Source organism: Megalobrama amblycephala, linkage group LG1 (assembly GCF_018812025.1).
Source record: "Megalobrama amblycephala isolate DHTTF-2021 linkage group LG1, ASM1881202v1, whole genome shotgun sequence".
In the NCBI taxonomy this organism is placed as follows: Eukaryota; Metazoa; Chordata; class Actinopteri; order Cypriniformes; family Xenocyprididae; genus Megalobrama; species Megalobrama amblycephala.
The window spans coordinates 75,695,917-75,718,385 of NC_063044.1; the positions used below are offsets into that span (position 1 = coordinate 75,695,917).

A 22,469-nucleotide genomic window follows, 5' to 3' on the forward strand; every position below is an offset into this window, starting at 1 on the left:
AACCCCGTGAGGCTTGGACTACCTGCCAGTGTCCCTAACCCTAACCCTGTACTCCAAAAAAAAAAACGTATACATGCATCCAGAAATTGTGTTTATTTTACCACATGTTTGTGTATAAATCAGTAGCCTATGTACGTATAAAGATTTTTTTTAAAACATGCAAATGAAAGTCTGGCTTTATCCATGTCTAAAACCAGTACTAACACACACTTTTTCTTTTGTCCTCTTTGAGTTCTAGTGTTTTCAAAACTGTTTGCGTGATCTTTAGTCTAGTTTTATAGTTTAGATATGCTTTCTGAGGTATTTTCAGAGGTGTGATCTCACTGTTGAGGTCTGGAAACATGTTACTGCTGAGTGTGAGAACTCTGTTAGTTTGACCACACAGATTATTAAAGAAACACACTTGAAGAAAGAAGAGGAAATGAGATCTTCTGAGATCAACTCTGAACCCAGTTTGGACTGATGGCTGTTTCTCACACTTTTGTGGAGTGTTTACACAACATCATTTTCAACTACGAATGGAAAACTTTTAATGTTTTGACCATTGATTTACATGAAAATTTGAATAAAAGGTTTTAAAGTCCAAGTTTTTAAAAAGGATACCTTTATTTTCTCCCTGTAAACAACAAAACCAAACATGAATTTGTGTAAGCGCTTCTCTCACAACATAATGCAAAGTTCATTTGTTGTTCAGTTTCCCTCTTGTTACTTTAAGTGGGTTTCTTTAATTACCAGTGTGGTCAAACAACATTTAGTATCATACAAAAGTCTTTGCAATAGTTCAAGATACTTAGACACTAAGAGGCTCCTTTCAGTGTTCATTTACAATGGAAACTTGATGTCTGGTGTCATTATGGACGTCACGTTGATGTTTATCTGATGATGCAGCAGCGTCTTACTAAAGCAGCAATAACAGCAGCATCAGTGTGGCAGATCTGTTCAGCCCAGACCAAATACATTAACATGATGAGTTTGCTTCAGCACTACATGCTCCTGTCTTAATGAATTCATCGCATTGAAATGAAAGTATTGATGAGTATTTCTGTTCTTTTAATGTTTGAACATTTTAAACTCTGTCGCTTCAATGAACTCGCTCAGATGAACCTGTTGGAGATATGAACATAAATGGCTGTCAGTGATTTTATTCTGGTGAACACTGAGTGACTTCTCTATCTGGATAACTGATTGTACCTCTGTTTCCTGAACAACGTTCAAAATAAGTCTGTAATGGAAAAATTAAGTTTGTAAATAATACATCACATAGATGCCCTGATCAAACAGTAAAAGGAGATATAGGTGTGTAATCATCATCTGATGGGTTGGAGAAATTGTGCATACACAGACTGAATGGCTGTGCAACTTTTCGGGTGCTAAAATTAATTTTCAACAAAATAAAACTTATTATCTTCAAGTGTTAAATAATGTTGCAAAAAACAGAACATTGACTAGCATAAACCTTAGTAAATGCCATTGGGTGATTCATTTATAAATGTAGTGTCTGATGAACAGGTGCAGGTGGTCAGTAGTCCGGTGAGAGAGGGCTATGTGTGACAGTCACACCTGCTGATTTCCATATGTTCAGAAAAATTCTCCACCTCTTCATCTAGAGCAGAGATGGGCAATATAATTGCAACTCCAACCCTAATCATAAACCCCTGAACAAGCTCAGGTCAATAAAGCTACAGGCAGGTGAGTTTTTTTCAAGGCTGGAGCAAAACTCTGCAGGATAGAGACCCTTCAGGACTGAGGTTCCCCATCCATAATCTAGGGGTTTAGATCTGATCAGAGATTCGATCAAAGGGCAACTGTCTTATTTGAGGTTCATTGTTAAAGAAATGAATACCTTTGCTTTAAGCAGATAAAAGAATTTGACTTGACATTTGATATTCAACAGTGCTTTGATCTGCCTTCATTGACACCATTTTCTTTAAGAGCTGCTGTGCAGCCAAAATTATGCACCAATTATCTCTGTAAAGCTGCTTTGAGACAATCTGCATTGTAAAAAGTGCTATATACATAAAAGTAAAAAAAAAAAAAAAATAAATAAAAAATAAAAACAGAAAGAAATAGCCAATATGCATATTGTAATGAATTGTCACTCAGGCTGGGATCCATTTGCATGCTTTTATTAAACAGATCGTGGTCGTACAAGCAGGGTAGATCAGGGGCAGACAGGTATAACACAGGGCAGGCAGAATCGTAATCAAAGGACAGGCAGAGGTCAGGGCTGGCAGATAACACTCACAGAACAGTATCCAAAGCACAGGTCAGGGATAGGCAGCAGAGGTTCGTCAACGGTAATCAGTCAAACAATAGGATAACGCTCGGAATTGTACACCACGGCAATACAAGACTTCGCGTTAGAGTGGAGTGTAAGGGAGTCCTTTATAGTCCGGTAAACAAGGTACAGCTGGCGGGTAATTAGTCCAAGGCAGTGGGTTATGGGAAATGTAGTGTGTGTGTTAGTACTTGGGTGAAGGCCCCCTCCGATGGTCAGAGGAGGGAATCACGGAGTTCATCTCTGTGACAGTATGAACTCACCCTCGTGTTGCCACGAGAGGGCGTCAGCCTTGACGTTCTTTGAGCCTGGTCTATATGTGACTGTAAAGTGGAAACGGGAGAAGAACAGGGACCAGCGGACTTGTCGAGGGTTCAGTCTTTTCGCGGTTCTGAGATATTCAAGGTTCTTATGATCAGTCAGAACAGTGAACGGATGAGTTGCTCCCTCAAACCAATGCCGCCACTCCTCGAACGCGGCCTTCATAGCCAGCAATTCTCTATCCCCGATGTTGTAGTTTCATTCTGCTGCATTGCGTTTCCTGGAATAGAAGGCACAAGGATATTGTTTAGGTGGATTACCTTGTCTCTGGGAGAGTATGGCCCCAAGACCAGTGCTGGATGCGTCGACCTCCACCACGAAATGTCTAGACGCGTCAGGATGATGGAGAATGGGAGCTGTTGTGAAACATCTCTTGAGGTCTTGGAAAGCCTGGGTAGCGGAGACAGACCATATGATAAGTGTGTTTCCTTTCTTTACCATGCTTGTCAGAGGGCAGGCGATGACGCTGAAGTTCCGGATAAACCGACCGCAGAAATTAGAGAATCCCAGGAAACGTTGTATTTCCTTGAGTGTCTTGGGTTGTGGCCAGTTCAGAATTGTTGACACTTTCTTTTCGTCCATAGCCACCCCGTCGGGACTGATTACGTAACCCAGGAAGGACACAGAGGTTTGGTGGAACTCACATTTTTCTGCTTTTGCGTAGAGTTGGTATTACTATTGGCATTGTTATTTCGTTTAGCCCGCGGTAGTCTATGCAAGGCTGTAAACCGCCATCCTTTTTCCCCACGAAGAAGAAGCCCGCAGAAGCAGGTGAGGTAGACGGGCGGATGAATCCCTTCTCTAATTCCTCCTCGATGTATTTCCTCATTGATTCAGATTCTGGCTGGGATAGTGGGAAGATGCGGTCCTTGGGTGGAGAGGTTCCTGAAAGCAAATCAATGGCACAGTCATATGAACGGTGTGGTGGTAACTGGGATGCACACACCTTGCTGAAGGCCACCGCCAGATCGTGATATTCCCCAGGGATGTCGTGAGCTGGTGGGGTATCAGTAGTCTTCTTGGGAACGGTCGCTTTAACAACTCTGACAGGTAACGTGGGAATATGACACAGGCATTTAGACTGACATTGTTCATTCAAGAACATGTAATTATGGGTATGTGATTCTGTCAGACGAAGTGTTGAGACATAAAGTTCCCCCACAACTCCTGAATCCAGCAAGGCATGAGTGTTGCACTGTAGTTCATCAGCTTGTAGGGAAACGGGAACAGAAACACACATGTCAGACTGATAAGACGGATTGTCATCACTCACCGACTGTGGGTTTTCGGGACGGAACCGAACTGGGCAATTGTTCCGTACATGTCCTGGGCCTCCGCAGTATAAACACAGACGATGGACCAGCCTCTGACTTTTCTCCATCTCAGACAAATGATAAGTGTTCATTTGCATAGCTTCAGTGCCATCAGACTCCATGGGACTTACTGTGCGAGCTCCGGACTGGGTAATAGACTTGCGAGAACGGATGAGGTTATCAACTCGGATGGTGAGCTCAATTAACTGATCTAAAGTCCTGCCTTCATCTCGACATGCGAGTTCCGCTTGTAATTCATGCGTTAACCCTCTCCGAAAACAGGTCTTCAACGTATCACTCACCCAGTTCGTCTGTGCTGCCAATGTGCGGAATGCCAAAGCATATTCGGCGGTGGTCTTACGTCCCTGTCTCAGTTCCATCAGCCGATCCCCAGCCCCTTTGCAATCGCTAGGGTGATCGAAAACCTCCTTGAACCTCTGCATAAAATACTCATAGGAGGGAAATGCGGTACCATCATCTCGCAATACAGCAGTAATCCATTCAAGCACTTTGCCAGTAAACAAGGAACAAACGAAAGCGATCTTACCAGCTTTGTTGGCATACAATGCAGGTTGTTGGTTGATGTATAGCGAACATTGCAATATGAAGCCTTTGCACCTCGAGGGATCACCGTCAAACTTTTCTGGCAGAGACAAGCGCGGGTGGTTCGATGGTGGCGTCTCAGCCGCGTGGGTAATGGCGGCGGCAGTGAGCGGTGGTGGCATCGGAGGCACAGGTGTTTGCAGCCCCTGCAGTGCCTTCACCAGTTCCTCAGTGAGCGAGGTGAGTCGATTGAGCTGATGCTGATGAGCAGCGAGCTGGCTGGCTTGGGCCGACATGGTTGCACACAGGTGGGAGAAAGCAGCTGGATCTTGTGCTGGCGAAGTCTTCTGTAATGAATCGTCACTCAGGCTGGGATCCATTTGCATGCTTTTATTAAACAGATCGTGGTCGTACAAGCAGGGTAGATCAGGGGCAGACAGGTATAACACAGGGCAGGCAGAATCGTAATCAAAAGACAGACAGAGGTCAGGGCTGGCAGATAACACTCACAGAACAGTATCCAAAGCACAGGTCAGGGATAGGCAGCAGAGGTTCGTCAACGGTAAGCAGCAGGTTCAGTAACAGGTAATCAGTCAAACAATAGGATAACGCTCAGAATTGTACACCACGGCAATACATGACTTTGTGTTAGAGTGGAGTGTAAGGGAGTCCTTTATAGTCCGGTAAACAAGGTACAGCTGGCGGGTAATTAGTCCAAGGCAGTGGGTTATGGGAAATGTAGTGTGTGTGTGTTAGTACTCGGGTGAAGGCTCCCTCCGATGGTCAGAGGAGGGAATCACAGAGTTTATGAAGCTAGTTTTGGTTCACAGAAACGTATTTATCTTTCAGAGAAGCATCAGTATCTGAAGTGTGATGTTGATGAATCAGATCATGTAAAGCGGTTTAGCTCATCAACACCTCTGAAGATCTGCTCTGTCTGTGGTTTCACAAACACAAGCGCAAACTGTGAGAATCTCTGAGTAGTGTAAAAAAAAAAAAAAGGGGGAAATATGCATATTTAAATACAAAATTCATGATTTGTTCAATGAACTTACATTGAGACTTAACACAATTATAGTTTGGATAACAATAAGGGCGATTTAGAATTTAACCAAATGATGCTTTGACATACAAACTTTTTTAGCCATCAGTTTTAGTTTTGTGTGATGTGATTAAGTGTGCTTTCATATGATCTTTTAAGTAAACAGAAGAATTTTTTTTTCATATAATATATGGAATTATGATGCTTTTCCACTACATATATTCATTACATAGCAAACATTTGTGAAATGGTAATTTTGTTTGTGTGTGAAGTAAGCTTTAAGTTCTTTGAACAGATGAAATAAGCATCACAGATTATTTATCTTCCTATGATTCATCTAGCTATATATAGATGAATTGTGATCTTGACGCATCTGCTCATTTAAACTGCTTCACTTCTGAAGGTTGTGAATTTGTGGTTTCACAAGCACAAACTTAGTAGCCTTTTGATCTAGTAAAAGCCTCATGGTGCATACGTGAAAAACAAACTAAGATTAATGATGTATTCATGCTAAAACCTGTGAACATGTGAAGGCAGTGAACAGAGAAACACACAGATAGAAACAGCCATTATGTGATGAGTTTACTTGTTGAGGCACATGACTATTAACTAATGGTTAGTAATATGTTATTGATTATGGGTCCTGAATTCATTTCGAATCAGTTAACAGTCATGTGCCTCAACAAGATAAGTCATAACATAATTATACCTTTATAAATCAATAGCTAATGATTAATTACTGTTGAAGTACATGTGTTGACCCAATGTAGTAATTAACAAATGGATTTACACTGTTAGTTAATACTACATGTTAATGGTTTATTTCTTCATTCAGTCAAACATTATCTCATGATTATCTGTGCATTAGTTAAGAATGAATGAATTCATAGAGCCTCGTATTGTAAAGTGTTTTTTTTTTTTTTTTTAATTTCAAGCAGCATGTTTTTATTTTTGAAATTGGGAATGTATGAATGTTTCTGCATTCCACTAAAATAGCATTTACTGCTCACTTATTGGTGGTTACTTAGATACTTTGCCTAAAAAAGTGACCACCATCCTTTCTCATGGAGTTAGTTGGTTTCTGGATGTCACTGTCCAGTTCAGCTCACTTTCTGTTCTAGAGCTTTTCACATTAAACAGTTTCACAGCAGAGATCTTTCTGATCACTTCTTGTCCTGACTTTAGTGACTGTCAGTGAAATGCAGAGCTGTATCTTAGTGTCAGGACTAAACACTCAGTTCAGATCAGAGGAAGTTCTCAACCACAGGAGGAGCTGATGATGATTAAAGGAGGAGCTGTAACTATATAATGAAGAGAAAGACTGACAGAAACAGAAAATGGCTGATCAGTGTGATCTGTGTCTGCTGGGACTGATCATTCTCTCTTCACTTCTCACAGGTAAAGAAATCTGGATTTTCTCTAAAGACATTTAGTGGAATTAGTCTGGAAAGAGTTGATTTGAACATGCTCAGTTTATTCTTGCACACATTCACGTTGTGATCTCAGAGTTGTGTATTGATACATACAGATCATACTGTATTATTCCTGATACTGGACATAGAGTCACTCAAACATCTGATGATCAACAATTATCTTCATATTCAGAGATTTCAACAGCTACATGATCAAGACAAACACTTTATTCTGAGACTGTGATGATTGTGTGAAGTGAGGGAAAATACTGTATTTGAATCTTCTTTTTATGCTGGTATGTTTTATGTTTTCATTTATTAATATATATCATAATGATCAGTCAAATATATTGTGTTTCAGGTACCAGTGAAGTGACTGAGAATGTGTTCATCAGATCTGGTGAAAATGTCCGTCTGCCCTGTAATAATGCTCTTTCTGAATGCAAATCTACTACATGGATATACTATAACAGATTCAGACAATCAGCAGCAGATGAGCTGATTACTAAAGGGATAAAGAATAAAGACACAGAGAGACATGAGAGACTGAGTCTGGGGTCTGACTGCTCTCTGAACATCAAGAACGTCACAGAAGAAGATCCTGGATTTTACACCTGCAGACAATATGTGAATGGAGAACAACAAGGAACTGATGCAGATCTTTTACTGCATGTTCTTCATGGTAAGTTTATGTTTATATGATCAATTTAAAATGGGCAGATTCTCCCTTTAAACTCACATGATGATTGAAGAGTCTGTGATTTGTGTCTTGTGTTCAGTTTCAGTGTCTCCATCATCATCATCATCATCATCATCATCATCATCCTCACAGACTGAGATCAGTCCAGGTCGCTCTGTGACTCTCTCCTGTCAGTTGTATTCATATAATGACATAGTTTGTAATGATTTGGTTAATCCAGAGAAACATCATCTGTTGTGGGTGAATCAGGCTGGTGTTGATCTGAAGACAGACTCCAGATATCAGATATTATTCTCATCAGATCACTGTATCATCACTCTGACTACAACACTCCTGAATGAAGATGACAACAGAGAGTGGAGATGTCAGCTTACTCTCAGAAATCAACTCCAGACCTCAGTCAGATACACTATCAAGTATTCAGGTGAGAAACAACTATTACTACTGTAAAATATGATTTTTAATAGGGTGACGATACATTTTCCCGGACATGCCCTCTTTTTGAACCTAAAAAAATGTGTCCAGCCGGCTTTTGCTTCCTACAATCGCGAGACTGCAAGCCATCTGATGTCTGAAGGCACTTTCACACAGGACGTGGAACACGCTGTGCTGCGCTATGAAACCCATTTATTTCAATGGCTTGCATGGCACTAGGACGGTTTGTTACTGCATTCACCAAAGCAGACGCACAGCTTTCGCACACGCCGCAGTCAAAATTCAAAATAGTTAAACTTTTCAGCTGCACTCTGTGATGATTACCCGTGCGGCCAATAGAAACAGAGCTCCTTCGCAAGCCTGAACTCTCCAAACTGTTCTCTGGGCCTGAGGGTTTCATGCACCCACAGCCTCTTCTTCCTTGCTGTTTTCTGTCTTCTTCTTACTAGCAGGGCTAGTACTATCGCTCACTTCTTAGCATGGGACATACAGTATACATATTTTGCTGCTGACCGAATGGTGGAACAACAATCAAACGACTAGACATATAGACCACACTCCCACACGCACCAGACGTGCACACACAACGCTTGAAGGAGGGCGAGTCTGAAGCTTGTGTTGACAGTGATAACAGCCAATCACATTACTTTCCAATGTTGCATGACTGCAATTGGCTGCTCTAGAGTGTTTGCATAAAGCGATCTGATTGGCTAACGCCTGCGTTGGCGCTTGAAAGGTTGAGAAATCTTAAACTTCTGCCATGATGAGCAATGCAAGTGATGTGACAGATCCCACAATTCAGTTCAGCAACGTATGGCGTCACCCATTCAATGTAAACGAGAAGCGTTAACGCCAATCCCCCGTGTGAATGCAGCATGACAGCGCACAATCCCTTTAGTTCTTTTTCGCAGCTGCTTATTATAGCCTACTCAAATGGTTAAATACACACATACTGTTACATCAAAATGTCTGTCTTCACGAGTATTCATGTAAACACAATCAGTTATGTCTTAAATGAAACAGTTGGGAACTATATCAGATGCGTGTCAATAGAAATCCGTGATTAGGTCTTAAAGTGAAAGCCAGCCTAGTAAAGTAAACCTGCTGCTGTCTGTCAAACAACAAAGAAAAAGAGAAAATCACTCACTGCAATTGAATGAATAACTTTTTGAATGAATAATCGTATGAAAATGTATATTTAATTTATGTGAAGACTATGCTGTTTTAGTTTTACATTTGATTATGTAGTTTCTTTATTTCTTACTTTATATCTTACACTTTCTATCAAGACCATATAAAGATTAGTAGATCCATTTATACTTGTTTATAAGTATTACTATTCTATAAATATATATATATATATATATATATAATATATATATATATATATATAAACTCATTAAGACCTATACCGCATTATAAGAACAGTTATAGTTACATTTAAATTATATTTATAGTTACTTATAAGCGAACAACACATTCACTTCCACATATTTGACATTCGGAATATATAATATAATACATAGAAGCCTATAGTTAACAAGTGAATATTTTGAATAAAAAGGAAAAACAGAATAAACGCGATACATATCTGTCTGTGTGGCTGCATGACGCGTCACCAAATAAATAATACGTTCTAAAATAATGTTCTAAATAAATAACAATGACTTCAAAAAACGTAATCTGGTGGCTAGAATATATAGAGCCGACTGAATACTATAGATAGGCTATATACCCAGCCAACACAAACAAATTCGGGAATAATGATTCAAGGTTTCTCTGAAGGACAAAGTTGTTTTTCAGTTCCGGTGTTGCACCCACACAAAAGACCGCTTTCAATACAGACTCATTGAATTAGGTATTTTTTATAGCATCCTTCATATCGCAGAAAAGTCTTTAGTTTTATCTTTTTTATAAAAGATGCATACAATGTACTGAGTCTTTCCGAAAACAGCCGAGCTCCTGGAGGCATGTCTTGTGAACGGAGCTAAAGAGTGACGATCACGCGCAGCTTTTGGGTAGAGATCGGCTGCAAGATATCAATGGTCAGCTAAACAACTGTATTTAAACACACACAATACACCATCACATTATTCCTGGATAATTTTTGAATCACTATAATGAATATAGCATATGAATGATGAATAATGAATTTATGAATTCACTATGTTTGTGTTGTTTACATTATATGCACTTGAGCGCCTATTGCCAACAAAACAGACCAGTTTTAAGCCTCGTTTACACTGCACACATCTGCGGCGCGTTACGGCTCCGGCGAGGTTTTGTTCTGTCCTCTACGCAGTGTCAACTCACACCAGAAGCATTTCAGAAGTCTGTCTTGCCTGTCTGACAATTTTTTTCCCTTGATTTTTTTGTGTTTTTTTGTGGCTTAATGATTATATTTTGTCCTGTTTGATTGTGTTTATTGCTATGCCATACTTTATTTTGCTGTAGCCTACAGACAAAGTTAATACACTTAAAAGTCCAGTCATGGACAACAAGAACAACAAAAAAAGGGCTCGAGCAGACGGAAAAAACACACTTCATTAGTGACATTATTGTCACTATTGCCATAGAAATACTCCATCATTCGTCCAACTCGTGTTTTGAAACTTTGGCCATGTTTAACATGAGAATCCATCTCTTTAATAGTGTAAATAAGTCAGAATACATGAAATATCACAATACCCCCCCTTTAAGCATAATTCAAAGACTCAGTACACTGATACAGAAACACATACGTTGTCTGTCTCGTTTTTCTCAAGATATAACCTGTTTGTTAGGATGCTCGCTAAAATGGGCATGTTGACATCATTTTTTGTGCGAATTTATCCATTCAGGTACAAGACTTAAAAGAGAATTTGCGCGCTGTGACGCAGCTCTTCTAGGGTGACCACCCGTCCCACATTTTGTGGGACAGTCCCGAAATTGGGAGCTTTGTCCCGCGTCCCGTGTCCCGCAAGACTTAAGTAGTGTTCCACATTTAATTTAGGTCTAATTTGTTTTCATCCCTGAAATTACAATAAAACAGTAAGAAATATAATAAAAACCGTGACTGGCATTAAAAAATCTTTTTGTGCAGCCGTCATATTCTAGCTGTGAAAATAACCAACCAGCGCAATCATAGAGAGAGGTTTTCCCACTGATGACAACTGAGTGGACAGTGCAAAGAGCAGGCCTCATCAAAGTCAGTAAACACAACTATACGAGCAAGGATTTCATCTCACATACTGGATAAGAACCTCAAGAGCTGCTCAAAGCTGCCCAAATCGATGATTTAAAGCATGTAATCATCCATCCTGATGTTAAATATTTCCAACGAACGGCGGCGATCAAGCGCCACACACGGAAATGGTCGAGCACCTACAGAAAAACGAGATATTCTCCATTTGTTTTAACCAATACAAAATTGCGACATTCAGACACGACTTTCTTCTCACTTTTATAGTTCATTTAATGCGGGTTCTATGGCGTTATTATATTGAAAAATGTCAAGAGCGCATCAAATGCACGAGCAATCTCTCCACTCACAGGCGGATTCCCTTGCACAAAACTAGACGTTATTAACTACATTTGTTCGGTTGTTTGTTATGCTCCTTCGTTCATTAAATACCTGTTTATTGTGGAAATCCGTATACGTCTCGTCTCTACAACAGCCACACGTAACAATAACACAGCTATTAACAATATATTCACTAATATGACAGAAATAAATCTGAATAAAAAGTCATTGTAACTATAATATAATAACATTGTAGCAATGCAGGTTGCATCTTTATGTTTATGATGATTCATGGAACCATATGACTGACTAATTAATACTTATAAATCAGTTTATAATGGATTATGAGCATGTGCATTGAAAAGGAAAATGTATGACTTAAAAGAAGTTATAAAAAAATAATATAAATGTAACTATAACTGTTCTTATAATGCAGTATAGCAGGTCTTAAGTCTTTATAAATATGTTTATAACTAATACTTTTGCTTATAAATAAGTATGAATGGAGCTATAATTCTTTATAAGCATGGTCTTTATAGAAAGTGTTACAGCAGGGGCTTCAGTGTTCACAAAACAACTTTAAACACATCTTGCAAAGACTTTCATGCCTACTTGAATGGAAATCAAGGACTGTTATATTACTTTATGTATTAAAGCTCAATAATATATTTGCATGATTGTGAACAGAATGCACTTGTCAAGTTTACTCTTTTTTTTGAAAACTAAAATACAGTCACCCTAGATGTTAATGTCCTACAGGTGAAGCATCTGAACATTCATCTTCTGATTCAACAACACAGATTCCAGTCAGCAGCTCAAACTCTGAGAAGAAATCAAGCCAAACTACAGCAGCAGCTCCTACACAAGGTTCATGATCACATGATCACTGTCACACATCATCAGTCTCTCACTTCACTGGTTCTCACTGGCTTTAATTAATCCATCCTTTCATTTGTACAGAGAATCAGAAGTCATTAAATACTCCAAACTCTGAGAGGACAGCAGCTGCACAAACACCTGGATTTACTGAACAACAAGGTGTTTATTCATGACTTTCTCATTTCAGTGGTTGTTCTATGACATTTTGATACATGAATTATAACTATAATGTTTTGTTAAAATCATAGTAAGTGTTTATTAAAAACTCATCATCAATCATCATCTTTCAGCAGCGTAACTGAGACTGATATGAAGCTGATCTAGTTTGTAAAAGAAGCATCTTGATGTTGTGCTCATGCACTAAAGTATGATTTTTGTGTTTCCATTTTGTTTGTAATAGTTGTAACATCAACTACATCAACACTGATTCCAGAAAGTGCACCAAACTCTCTGAATCCAGGTGTGTATTCAGTTCAATTTAATTCATCTTTCTGTGTATAGCGCTTTTCACAATATATGTTCCACTGCAGCTTTACAGAAAATGCATGTCAACATTACAGTTTAGACTGATCTGTAAGTTGTGTAATTTCAGAAATGTACATATACAAATCACTGTACATAAACATAACAATAGAACAGACCAGGGGCCTCATTTATAAAACTTTGCATAGATTTCATCCTAAAAGTGTACGTACGTGCAAAAGCTAGATTCTGTGTACGCACGAAAAAAATCAGATTTATAAAACCATGCGTATGCCAGAACTGTCACGGAACAGAAAGGCAAAAGGAAGATCCAAATGCAGCAATGGTGTTTATTGAGGGCAAATCCATAAGGCGTAATCCAGAGTACAGGCAGGGGTCAGAATCCAAAACAACAGTCCAAACATAAAACAAGAAACACGAAACAAGAAACAAGAAACAAGAAACTACAAACCAAAACGGGGAAACAGGAAAACCAGGGATCAGACTCGCGGGGTGACATTCAACAATGAACCACACATACAGACAGCAAACACTCAAACTAAATAGACAGACACTAATGACCAAATACACAACAGCTGGGTGCAATGATGAGTGGTGATTAGTCCGGGAAGTGTGTATGGGGAATGTAGTCCATGAGACAGGTGGAAATGACAGTCCGGGACGGAGTGCCCTCTAATGGCTGAAGGGCACTCTCACAGGTGATCGTGACAAGAACCTGCGCACAAATCCCTTTATAAATCCCAGTCAGCGGAAGATTGTGCGTGCGTGCATCTCCACCTTGTCTCCTCCCCGAAATCACCATATATGGAGCTTATGACGCCTAGTTTTACTATGCATAACCTCATCTGCATATCATTTCCATGCATGTTCCCATCCACGTGACACCATGGTTAACATTTGTGCCATACACATTACATTGCTAAAATCATCCAATATTCTTATGTTTTAGAATAAATATATCAAAATATGCATAAAAACAAAATTGTATAAAATACTTGAGATAAAGGTTTTAGAATAGAGTTGATTCATACATTTCCACTGGCCAAATAGTATTTTAATTGTTTTAAACAATTCAAATCAAATTTATGCAGTTTTGCTGATAAGGTGAACATGTCTTTTAGGAAGTTTAGGCTATTTTTAGTGAAAACAGATCGGCCTACTTATTTATTGCAGTGTAATCGTCTGTCTCAGCGTGTCACTGACAAAGTATTTTAAAAAGAAAACATGCAAATCTTACCGTTTTCCTCAAATTATATCCTTCAAATACAGTGGTAATTGTTTGAAGATCCTTCACACGACATCAACACCTCCTGCAGCTGCAGGATAAGATAGCAGAGTAAGATATATTCATTGGAACTATTCACACTGGACAATGGACCGTTCGACCATCCAGCAGTGTCTTCCATAATATCGAAGTTAAGTGTGCATCACTGATCGTCGTTCTCGCTAAAATATTTTGTCATAACATCTGCAGTGTAGTTTAAAGATTGTGCGCCTATCACTCCTCGCTGTCATTAAAGCAGCATGTCACAGGAAAAGTGATCGAAAGTAGCACATCTACTATCTGAATTCATATCACATTTGTTTAACTTCTGCGTAATGACTGCGTAATGTAATTTCAGTGCTTATCGCATTAGTGAAAGTGTAATATTAATGTAAATGTGTATATCAAAATGAAAACGTGTTTTCATGCGAGTTTAAATCTCTTAAAATTAATAAAATTATTATTATTATTATTTAAACTGTTATTGTGAACATGCATTGTATTTATAATTAGGACTCATAATGAGGATTTAAAATGGTTTTCCTTCATCTGCCGTTAGTCCCTCAGCTAACCATCAGTGTCGCCAAACTGCTCTGTCTCCAAAATGTCCGTACGCATGGGTCAGAGTTTGCGTGGAGGTGCGGAAATTTTCCCGTCAAGTTTGTTTTTATAAATCACCACTTATGCGTCGGAACTGGCGTACGCACTTTCAGGGCCTGTTTTGTGCGTACGCAAAGTTTTATAAACGAGGCCCCAGGAGTGCAGGGAAGTGAGTCCATTATAAAGACAGTGCTGATGATAAAGTCCAGGTGCAAGTGATCTGTGATGATGGGGAGTTGACAAGGAAGTGAGTGCAGGTGTGGAACAGGGAGGATGATGTGAGATGGAGTTCAGGTTCATCTTAAGGTTCTTGGTGGAATATAATTTATGAGAGAACTGCTAATATAATTGGGTCCTTTTCCATTACAAGCTTTGTATGTGATGAGAAGAACTTTAAAATCGACTCTAAATTTTATAGGAAGCCAGTACAGTTCCCCTTTTTTTGCAGTTCCCTTTTGTTTTGGTTAGTAACCGAGTTTTGGATAAGCTGAAGTCTATTAATTGATTGTTGTGGGAGACCAAGGCAAGGCAAGGCAAGTTTATTTGTATAGCACATTTCATACACAATGGTAATTCAAAGTGCTTTACATAAAGAAGAAGAATAAAAATAGAACATAATGAATAGAAATAACAGTAAAAACAGAGAATTTTGCTATCTGGATGGATGAGCTAGGAAGTCTTAGGGAGATTTTTGTTGTTGTTGTTGTTGTCCGTCAGAGTGGATCTAAACGGATCTATCCATCAGAGCAGATCTGAATGGATCTTCCTCACATGACAGAACTGCTACCTGTTAAGGCACTTCAATCTGATAAACAAAGTTTCAATCTCCCCTTTTGCCAAGACACCTCAAACTGTGTCTTGACTGGAGACAAAGCATCTAATTTTTGCAATATTTTTGAGATGATAATATGCTGATTTAGTTATTGTCTTTACATGGCTACTGAAACTCAGGTCTGACTCCAAAATCACACCAAGATTCCTGACTTGATTTTTAATTGTTTGACCCCTAGACTGAAGGTATGTGTTCACTTTGAGAACTTCATCTTTGTTTCCGAACACAATGACTTCAGTTTTGTCTTTGTTTAACTGAAGGAAGTTTAGACACATCCAATTTTTAATTTCATCAATGCATTGGCACAGGGAGTCAATGGGGCTGTAGTCGTTAGGTGATAGGGCTAGGTAAAACTGGGTGTCATCTGCATAGCTGTGATATGCAATTTGGTTCTTTCTCATTATTTGGCTCAGTGGCAGCATATATAGGTTGAACAGGAGGGGTGCAAGTATTGAACCTTGAGGGACTCCGCATGTCATGGATGTCCACTCAGACTTATGGTCACCGATACTCACATAATAACCTCTCACTTCTAAGTATGACCTGAACCATTTAAGGACCATCCCAGAAAGCCCAAACCAGTTTTCCAGACTGTCAAGAAGAATGTTGTGATCGACAGTGTCAAACGCAGCACTGAGGTTGAGTAGAACCAGCACTGATAATTTACCTGAATCTGTGTTTAGGCGAATATCATTTATTATCTTTATGAGTGCTGTCTCTGTGCTGTGATGCGGTTGGAAACCAGACTGAAAGTTGTCAAAGTATCCATTCAAGCTTAACCCTCAGGGGTCTGAGGATTTTTGGGGCCCTGGAGAAGTTTTGACATGCCCTGACATTTGTGCTTTTTTCAGTTGTTCATAAACATATCAATGGAAAAAGTGTCATTACACTGTATTCAGCACAAACTAGGCTACAATAATATGTGAGGAACATGTATGTACATGTTTGTGTTTTTGAAGGAATAACGTTTATGCGTGGTTATTGAAAAAACAAAAAACTTAAGTCACTGAAATAAAGCCAAAAAAAATATATTAAAACTGTGTTCACAAGGATTCTGGGTATTGGAGGTTGTAGACTAGAGTTTTTGCTTCAGAATGAAGTAAAAATTATCCTTCCTACTCCTTCATATAAAACAATAGAGAGATTTAAATTTTCTAAGACACTTTTGGTCAAGAAACACAGTATGCATGGGGGCGTGAATCCTCATGTATAATGGGTGATTCTCACCTGAGAAGACAAAAGAATTGAATAATAATGACCTGAAATGACTTGCATATTAATGAGGCCTTTCAGTCAGGAAGGCTGTGAAAAAACCCTCTGTGATCATGCTGATAACAGGATTAAAGTCCACTCAGGACAAAAAAAAAAACATGATTTTTGTGATCTCATGCATGCACGTATTATTGCACATGATATGAAGAAAATTGTGTATAGGCCTATGTTAAATTACACTACCAGTCAAAAGATTGAACACATTGCCATTATAATGTTTTTAAAAGAAGTCTCAAGTCTCTAACCAAATAATGGTTTTCTATTTTAATATACTTTAAAATATAATGTATTTCTGTGATGCAAAGCGTCTGAACATTCCTACCTCTAGGGCATTTCATATAGGCTACCATATTTGTTATATTACAGAGTCTAAATGTTAATGTGCAGTTGACAAACTATACATCATTAAAAAGATCTAAGACTCAAGCTTCACATTTTGACTCTTAAAATCTTATATTGACCATAATTTCTTAATATGCTTAAAAGCATACACATTTGGAGAAATATTGATGGATTCTCATATGTTTATATCAATTTTCTATACAGAGGAGTAATATTTATTATTCTATATTTATTGTCATCATTATGAGTGCTGGATGCTGTGTTTTTAATTCATACTTCAGCCGGAGGGCGCTCTGCCCCTTCTGTCCACAAATGCCTCAGTAAAAGAAGAGGCATATCATGTGACAATCAAGGAACTAACAGAGGCAAGAGATCGCTAAATATGGCTATTCAAAACACTTTTGAAGACAATAAATACACGATTGAGACGATGTATGCATGTATTGACTGAATTTGCGTCTGAATAGCGCTGGCTCCGTGGGCGTGGCCGCATTAGCGGATAATGAGCTGAATCACGGACTTCTGACATGGCTCCTTTTCATACAGATTACATAAACACAGAAGGTTTGTTTTCGATTTGACTTATATGTTTTAAAACCTGACATCTTAACGTTTTTTTAGACATAAGTGTAATTTTTTTGTCATTAGTATTCACTAAGTTACTGTTAGATTAAAATCTCAATAATAGGTAGAATATTTGTAATTCCAGTCATCAGTTAAGAAACAGGCGCCTCAACCCCTGTGATGTGTGGCAGCAGCAGCGCGAGATCTCGGGAGAATGACCAAGCAGACACAGATCAAGTGTGGTACAAAGCATTCTCCGATTTATTCAGGAAGAAGGGTCATATTTATAGACATAGGTCAAACAACAATCTCCAGGATGGCTTGAGCATCCAATCATACGACTTACCATGTAAACCTTACCATGTATGGCATTTTCACAAAATATAATAACAAATAAGAAATGTATGTGCGTAAATGTGTGTGTGTCTTCAACTTCTGGTTACGTGTGAGAGTGTCAGTGTGTCCAAGGACTACTACTTGTTGTTTTGTCTGCGTTTGTCTAGTCTAGGTGAGCTGTTAGTTCTATGGATCATTTATGATACATGAGTTATAATCTATAAATGTTTTGTTAGAAATCATAGTAAGGCATTAAAGTATGTTACGGCCAGCTCGTTTCAAGCCACAACATAAAAAAGGGATGACACACCACCGTGCAATCAATATAAATTAATTTATTGATTTAACAAACATAGCAATAATCACAAATAACAAACGTAAGTCTAGGGAAAAATAAAATATCAAAGGAAATAACAAAATAACACTAACTAAGTCTTAAAGCTACAAGATATAAGAAATGTATAACTAAAGAAAGAGAGAGATGTCAAGAGCAACTCCTGGGAGAACCACCCCACCAAGAGAGCTAACCTCAATAAACAACCCTGAGTCCTTATATATATTCTACACCCCTGATCACTATTAATTAATAATCAATCAATCAATCAGAAGCGACACAGAACTCCCGCAGTCTGCCACCAACAGGTAGGGAGGATACTCCGGGTCGTCACACCTCCCACTCCAAAAAGAGGTTCCCTAAAGAACCGACAAAAATTTAAACAACACAAAAAAAAATATTAATACATAATCACAAAAAAAAAATGAAGGCCCCTGATACTCATCTCTGCAATCCTGTTCCATTTCACTCTTGGATCTCCTGGGCCCTAGGACATCAAAGAGAGACAGAGAAAAGGAGGAAAAGAGAAGGGCACAGCCAACACCACGCAAAAACCCCTTTAAACACGGGAGAGAGCATCGGCAATTAGATTATCCTTGCCTCGTATGTGCTTAATTTGTAGATGAAAAGGCTGTAAGGTAAGACTCCACCTCATGATTCTTTGATTTTTACCCCGCATTCTGTCCAAGAAAGTTAAAGGGTTGTGGTCGGTATACACTATGATGGGGCCACAAATGGAGCTCAAGTAGACCTCAAAATGTTGAACAGCCAACACCAGGGCCAAGGCCTCTTTTTCGATAGTAGAATAAGCCTGCTGATGGCGGTTAAATTTTTTTGAGAAATAGCTTACCGGATGTTCAATTCCATCAGCATCTTCCTGTAAAAGAACAGCACCAGCACCACAAGCACTGGCATCTACTGCAAGGAGAAAAGACCTCTTAAAATCAGGTGTAGCAAGTACAGGTGCATTGGCTAAAAGGGCTTTAGCATTATCAAAAGCACACTGGCACTGTTCTGACCACTTAAATGGTTTCTTTGGACTCAATAAGTCAGTCAAAGGGGTAACAACACTAGCAAAATTCTGACAAAACCCTCGGTAGTAGCCTACCATTCCCAGGAATCGACGGAGTTCACGACGGGTAGCAGGCATAGGGAACTTAACAATAGCATCAACCTTAGCATCAATTGGTTTCACAAAACCCCGACCAACCACCTTACCCAGATAGGTCACGGTGGCTTTTCCGAACTCGCATTTAGCAAGATTAATGGTTAAATTGGCTTCGGCCAGACGTACAAAAAGCTCTCTAATTTGGTCAAGGTGTTCGGACCAAGAAGAACTAAACAAAACAACATCATCCAAGTATGCCTCGCACCCTGACAACCCAGATAGTACTCTATTCACCAACCGCTGGAATGTAGCGGGAGCATTTCGGACCCCAAAAGGCATAACCGTGTATTGAAGGAAGCTGTCAGGTGTAACAAAAGCAGACAATTCCTTAGCACGGGATGTTAACGGCACTTGCCAATAACCTTTCAGAAGGTCGAACTTACTGACGAATTCTGCGGAGCCAACACGATCAACGCAATCATCAATTCTAGGTAAAGGATAGCAATCAGGTTTTGTCAGAGAATTGAGCTTCCTGTAGTCAGTGCAAAAACGATATGTATTATCAGGTTTATTCACTAAAATACATGGTGAACTCCAAGAACTAAAACTGGGTTCTGCCAGGTTATGAGCGAGTAAATAATCGACCTCCTTCTGAAGTAATTCCCTTTTAATAGGATTTACTCGATACGCATGTTGTTTTACCGGTTGAGCGGTACCGACATCAATATCATGCTCGATGATATGAGTTCGGGTGGGGACATCTGAAAAAAGAGAGGGGAAAGAACTTACCAATTTCATTATGTCAATCTTTTCCGACTCAGACAAATGAGACAAATGGCAAGACAAATTACAAAAAATTTCAGAATTGTTAAGTCGTCCCTCCACTACCCCTCGAGAAGGACCGTTCATCTCTTCCATAGCTACTGGACCTGACTGTCCCACCATCTCTTCAGACATTTCTGAAGTGCTCTGACCAGCAACTGCAGTAGTGGACACAACATCAACAAATAGCAAAGTCACAGGAGTCACATAAGATTTCAATAAGTTAATATGACAAACCTGCACTTTCTTTCGGCGATCAGGCGTGTTTAATAGGTAGTTGTTATTGGGAAAACATTTCACGATCGTATAGGGTCCCGTAAACCTAGCCTGGAAAGGACTAGTCAAAATGGGTAATAAAGCCAACACTTGGTCACCTACCTGAAATTCTCTAGGCTTAACCTTACGGTCAAACAATCTCTGCATCTTCCCCTGAGACTTACCTAGTTTTCTTTGGGCAATAGCTCTAGCTTCATAGAGTCGATAACGAAAGCTACTTACATAGTCTAAAACATTCTCTGGCGGGTCAGAGGTCTTCCATTCGTCAGCAAGAACAGCAATAGGGCCCCTGACAGTGTGTCCAAACACCAATTCATTAGGACTGAAACCTATGCTCTCTTGTACGACTTCACGGATTGCTAATAACATCCAAGGAAGTCCCTCTTCCCAGTCACAGTCGAGTTCAACACAATAAGATCTCAAAAGTGACTTCAGGGTCTGATGGAATCTCTCTAGCGCCCCCTGACTCTGAGGATGATAGGCACTTGAGATGTTATGTGTTACTTTAAGTTGTCTCATGACTTTAGAGAAATGTCGAGACATAAAGTTCGAGCCCTGATCAGACTGGATATTTTTCGGAATGCCAAAGATAGACATGAAACTTGTTAGAGCTTTTAAAACCGATTTGGTAGTAATTGATCTCAAGGGATAGGCTGCAGGATAGCGTGTGGACTGACACATTACCGTCAATAGATAAGCATGTCCAGCTTTAGATCGCGGTAAAGGACCAACACAATCAATGATCAAATGTTCGAAGGGAGTTGTAACAGCAGCAATAGGCTGTAACGGAGCCAGCGGAATTTTCTGGTTTGGCTTCCCAGTCATTTGACACGTATGACAAGACCGTATATAACTGATTACATCTCGCTTGATTCTTGGCCAATAGAATTTTCTCAAAATTCTGTCATAGGTCTTTCGTACACCCATATGACCAGCTACACCTTCATGAGATAACTGCAGGACAGCTTGACGAAAAGTAACAGGAACCACAATTTGAATTCTAGGGTTGATTAAAATATCAGAACTCATAGGTTGTTGTCTACAGAGCAATCCATCTCGAAGAAAGTAGACAGGAAGTGAATTCTGGTCACCACTTCCTTCCTTCACTGAAGAAAAAAGATCTTGGAGGGTGCAATCCGACTGCTGTTCTTTGATTAATTCATCTCGAGTTACACTATACAGTGGAGATAAAGAACAAGCATCAGCATTATCAAAGCAAAATATACTTTCAGGCTTAGAACGAGATTTTTCCCACATTGTCAACAACAGATGGTAACTCAAACACAGGAATCACATCTTCATTATCAGTGTACACAGTATTACGGTCTGGTTGGGAAGAATTCACAGAGGAAATAAAAGTATCACTAAGAATACTTCCCTTTTCATCAGATATCATTTTCTTAGCCTTGGCTCGAGTTATGGCACATGCAGGAAATAAATTAGGACGGTCAGGGGAGACATCCATTTTGTCTACATCAGGAACCACTATAGGTGGAACTCCACCGTCAGACTTTTCCCACACATTTCCTCCTGCTAGATCATTACCTAGTATAAAGGTGACACCAGGAACAGGAAGCACAGCACGAACTCCAACAACAACATTACCCGACACCAGTTTTGAGGAGAGATGTATGCGGTGTAAAGGAACTTCCATAAACCCCATCTCAAACCCTCTAACTAGTACATGAGTTCCAGTAGCAGTACTATCAGACAAAGGCAGAAGTCCTTCCAATAAAAAGGACTGCGCGGCCCCAGTATCTCGAAGGATACAAACAGGAACAGTCTTCTCAAAGCCAGGCAAAGACACAGTC

At 39.4% G+C, this 22,469-nt stretch overlaps 1 protein-coding gene across 1 annotated transcript in view; it reads left to right on the forward strand.

Annotated features, from left to right (window-relative positions):
* Positions 1–6,695: 6,695 nt before the first annotated feature.
* LOC125279981 (carcinoembryonic antigen-related cell adhesion molecule 3-like) overlaps positions 6,696–22,469 on the forward strand; it is a 36,931-nt gene continuing 21,157 nt past the window's right edge. Inside the window, exon 1 of the mRNA XM_048210276.1 lies at positions 6,696–6,895. Coding sequence (XP_048066233.1) covers positions 6,835–6,895 — 61 coding nt within the window. The 5' untranslated portion in view covers positions 6,696–6,834. The remainder of the gene's footprint in view (positions 6,896–22,469) is intronic.